Below are 4,799 nucleotides of genomic sequence, written 5' to 3' on the forward strand. Positions count from 1 at the left end.
AGATCTCATCAGATCCGATCCACCAGGATGGATGCAAACGTATTGCCATATGTCTGATTTTAGCGGATCGGGTTGGATGTCAGCAGACATGGTAACCGCTGACATCCGTCGCTCCATAGACCTGCATAGACCCGCATAGACCTGCATAGAACGTCCGTTCAGGTCTGCCTGAAAATCTGACAGGCAGACCTGAATGGTCCGTTTGTGTGAAAAAGGCCTTAGGAGGTATGATTATCTTTACTGCTGTGAGAAAATACTCCCTACTCTGTACTCTGATCTCTGTGTCAAATTTCAGTGATCCAGCCCAGCCTCATCCTGTTTAGGAGAACGTGACCCCTCCCAACTGCATTCTTCCTCGGTGTCAGAGAACTTCATTTCATATCCTCCTCTGCTGTCAGCGATGGCGTCTGCTAATCTGAGAGCCGAACTGGAATGTTCCCTCTGTCTAAACATTTATACAGATCCTGTAACACTAAAATGTGGACACAACTATTGCCGGGCTTGTATAGACCGGGTGCTGGATACACAGGGGAGTTCTGGAGGATATTCCTGTCCTGAATGCCGAGAGAAGTTTCCGGATCGGCCTGCACTGCAGAGGAACATAACACTATGTAACATAGTGGAGAATTTCCTATCTGCTCAGCCACTTCAGGAGGAGTCCGGGGTCTTCTGTACTTACTGTGTGGACTCTCCTGTACCTGCTGTTAGATCCTGTCTGCTCTGTGAGGTTTCTCTATGTGATAAACACCTGAGAGTCCACAAAAAGTCCCCAGAACACGTTTTATGTGACCCCACCTTGTCCATGGAGAACTGGAAATGTTCTGTCCATAAGAAGATCCTGGAGTATTACTGTACTGAGGATGAGACCTGTATCTGTGTGTCCTGCAGTTTGGCCGGAGAACATCGAGGACACCAGGTGGAGATGCTGGATGAGGCTTCTGGGAAGAAGAAGGAGACACTGAGGAATGTTCTGCAGAAACTTCTAACAAAGAGAGAGGAGACGGAGGAAAGAGTCCAGAGTCTGCAGGAACACAGGAGGAAAGTAGAAGAAAAAGCAGCTGGTGACACCAAGAGAGTCTCTGCCCTGTTTAGAGATCTCAGGAGACGTCTGGAAGACCTGGAGAAGGAAGTCCTAAGGGACATCTCTGGGTGGGCAGAGCGGATCTTCCTCCCGGTGTTGGATAAGATTCGGGATCTGGAAAAAAAGAAGGAGGAGCTGTCCAGGAAGTTGCGTCACATTGAGGAGCTGTGTAACGTGACGGATCCACTGACTGTCTTACAGGAATCAGACACAGGTGACTTGTGTGATACTGAGGATGGAGATAATGAGGACAGAGAGAGACATGAGGAGCTCCTCCATGATGGAGGGGGTCTGGATGTGGCTGGGATGTCACATACATTACACACATTATCTGATATAATAACAGAGGTAAATGTATACTTCCCTATACAGAAAGCTGCAGACATATTACTGGATAGAAACACGGCACATAATTTTCTACATATATCAGATGACAGGAAAACTGCATCCTGGTCAGATAGAAACCAGAAGTGCCCCAAAACTCCAGAGAGATTTCAGGATTATCCTCAGGTGATGAGCAGTCGGAGTTTCTCCTCAGGGAGACATTACTGGGAAGTGGATATCGAGGGATCAAACGAATGGAGAGTTGGGTTGTGTTACCCCAGTATAGTGAGGAGAGAACGACAGTCTCTGATTGGGTTTAATAACAAGTCGTGGGGTTTGGCCAGGTCTGGTAATCAGTATGGGGTGAGACATGACAATAAAGAGATCCCCTTATCTGCCAGTATCTCCAGTAACAGAGTCAGGATATATCTGGATTATGAGGCTGGGCGGATCTCCTTTTATGATCTGTGTGACCCGATCCGACATCTCCACACCATCACCACAACCTTCACCGAGCCCCTCCATGCTTTGTTATGTGTATGGGAAGATTGTATAAAGATAAATGAGGGGAATCAGGCAATATCTGCCCAGAGACTAGTGACATATCAGGGAGGAGGGGTGGGATTGATGCAATATACAACCAATAGAATAAAGCAGTGGGTGGGGCTTTAGTCAGTATCCTGCTGGCTTTTTACTATAAATATGTGAGGTTCCTCCCCCTTTCACTGATCACTGTAACTGGGTAGAATATCTGTTCAGTTACTGCAGTAACATGTTCCTATAGGTCAGTGAGGAAAGATGAGGCCTATATATTTATCTACTTATTATCTACTGCCCACCTCACCACCTGTCCCCTGGACCCCCACAATTACCAAATCCTGCTCTATCCTAAACTCTTAACCAACATCTTCAACCTCTCCTTCTCCTCTGGCACCTTTCCCTCCTTGCTCAAACATGCACTGGTTACCCATACTTAAAAAAACCTCACTAGACACCATCTGCTTGAATAACTTAAGACCCATCTCCCTGCTCCCATTTGCCTCCAAGCCGCTTGAACGTCTTTTCCACAACCGCATGAGGTCCTACCTCACTGACAACAACCTTCTGGATCCCCTCCAGTCCAGGCTCTGCCCACAACATTCCACTGAAACAGCCCTACCAAAACTCACCAACGACCTACTAACTGATAAAACCAACAACCAATACTCCATACTCATACTCTTGGACCTTTCTGATGCCTTTGACACAGCTGACCACCCATTCCTCTTCAACAAACTCCACTCCTTTGGCCTCTGTGATTCTGCTTTACCCTGGTTCTCCCCCTACCTATCTCAGCTCACTTTCAGTGTCACATACAACACCATCTCTTCCGCTCCTCTTCCTCCGTCCTTGTGCTTCTCCTATTCTCTCTCTATACCTCTTCCCTGGGCCAGTTGGTAACCTCTCATGGCTTCCAATACCACCTCTATGCTGACAACACCCAGACCTATCTCTCCACTCCTCAACTGACCCCCTCAATCTCCTCAAGTTTACAAACTTACTGAGCGACATATCAGTATGGATGTCACACCTCTTCCTCAAACTCAATCTTTCTAAAACTGAGCTTGTAATATTTCCTTCTCCCCGATCTCCTTCCCATGACTTTACCATTGAGATCAACAGCACAACCATCCCTCCACACTCGCCAAGGTGTTGGGTGTAATTCTAGACTCTGACCTCTCCTTTAGCCCCCACATCCAATCACTGGCTACCTTTTTCCACCTTAACCTCTGAAACATTTCCAGAATTCGCCCCTTTCTGACTAACGACACCACAAAAAAACCTGTTCACTCCTTGGTTATTTCCTGCCTTGACTACTGCAACTCCCTCCTCAATGGCCTACCTTTACACAGGCTAACTATCCCCTCTTCAGTCTATTATGAATGCCACTGCTGGACTCATGCCCCTTACTAAACGATCCATGACTGATGCACCTCTTTGCCAATCTCTCCAGTGGCTTCCCCTACCCCACCGTTTAAAATACAAGATACTAACCACAGCATACAAGGCCATCCATAACATCGCTCCAACCTCATCTGCAGAAATCGCCCAAATCATCCTCTCCATTCCTCCCAAGACCCCCTGCTCTCTAATTCCCTTGTCATCTCCTCCCATGCTTTCCTCCAGGATTTCTCCAGAGCCTCCTCCATCCTCTGGACCTTCCTGCCCTGGTATATCCAGTCAGCCCCTACCCTGTCTGCCTTAAGGCAATCCCTGAAAACTCACTTATTGAGGGAAGCCTATCCCACCTGCACCTAAGAACTGTACCCAAGTCACCTCCATCAGATCTTCCCCCACCACTATTAACTTTTGTACCACCATCCCCTCTCTTTAGATTGTAAGCTCCTCGAGCAGGGCTCTCTTATTCCTTTGGTAATGAACTGTATTGTAATTGTACTGTCCCCATCTAAAATGTAAAGTGCTGCGTAAACTGTTGGTGCTATATAAATCCTGTATAATATCTATCTATCTATCTATCTATCTATCTATCTATCTATCTATCTATCTATCTATCTATCCCATGACAAGCTGACATATTACTTTCCCTGTAATTGTGAAACAGAAATTTATCACAACGTGTGACATCAGCAATCTCTCTCCCCCTGCCCCTTCCCTTTCTTTTTGCCCCTCCCCCACATGATGTCACTCTGTGCAGGGTCCAGTGCAGACCCCGTGATGGGATAGGATGTGGTCATATCTCCTCTCTTCCCCCCCTCCTGTTCCATACAATCTATACTAAAAGAAGTGAAAAGCAATGTACAAATCTCAGAGGAAGTATATGAAGAAATGATTCCGAGATTTACTAGTGAAAAAAAAAAAGTGATTTATCACTAATATAATGATATTTACTATAATAATGTATGATTACTAGAACTGGAATGTGTCCCCAACATAATGTGTCCCCATAGAATGGATCACCAATAGAATTCTACTGGATCAATTTTAGAATGGATCCTAATATAATGCATCATTGTGATGTTGTATCTTATAATCACTAGATGTGTCCTGGTGATGGGAGGAGAATTAGGAAAGGAGATATTCATGTAAATAAAGTTTTTTTTCTCTATAGTATATGTGAAGTGTTGGTGATATAACTAAAAAATGTATATCTGCTGATGAATATTGTGTGATTTATTTTTGCTAATGGGGCCTTTGACAAAACTAATGCTGCGTACACACGACCAGACTTTCCGGCAGACTAGGTCCGACGGTCCTCCCGACGGACTTTTGGCTGAGTTTTGACGGACTTTCCGAACGAACGGACTTGGCCTCACACAATCATACAAAAGTCCAATGAATTCGAACGTGATGACGTACGACCGGACTAGAATAAGGAAGTTCATAGCCAGTAGCC

General features: G+C 45.6%; 1 protein-coding gene across 1 annotated transcript; it reads left to right on the top strand.

Annotated features, from left to right (window-relative positions):
- Positions 1-328: 328 nt before the first annotated feature.
- LOC143961688 (E3 ubiquitin-protein ligase TRIM39-like) lies at positions 329-4,513 on the top strand. Its single transcript, XM_077471006.1, has one exon. The coding sequence runs from the start codon at positions 401-403 to the stop codon at positions 2,075-2,077; it is 1,677 nt and encodes a 558-aa protein (XP_077327132.1). The 5' UTR covers positions 329-400; the 3' UTR covers positions 2,078-4,513.
- The last annotated feature ends 286 nt before the right edge of the window (positions 4,514-4,799 follow it).

Source organism: Lithobates pipiens, unplaced genomic scaffold (genome assembly GCF_037356315.1).
Source record: "Lithobates pipiens isolate NorthernLeopardFrog02 unplaced genomic scaffold, aLitPip1_a1.2 Scaffold_8, whole genome shotgun sequence".
Lineage (NCBI taxonomy): Eukaryota > Metazoa > Chordata > Amphibia > Anura > Ranidae > Lithobates > Lithobates pipiens.

Bases quoted from the DNA above. Each gene is read 5' to 3' on its own strand.
- LOC143961688 (XM_077471006.1), top strand. From the start codon at position 401: ATGGCGTCTGCTAATCTGAGAGCCGAACTGGAATGTTCCCTCTGTCTA.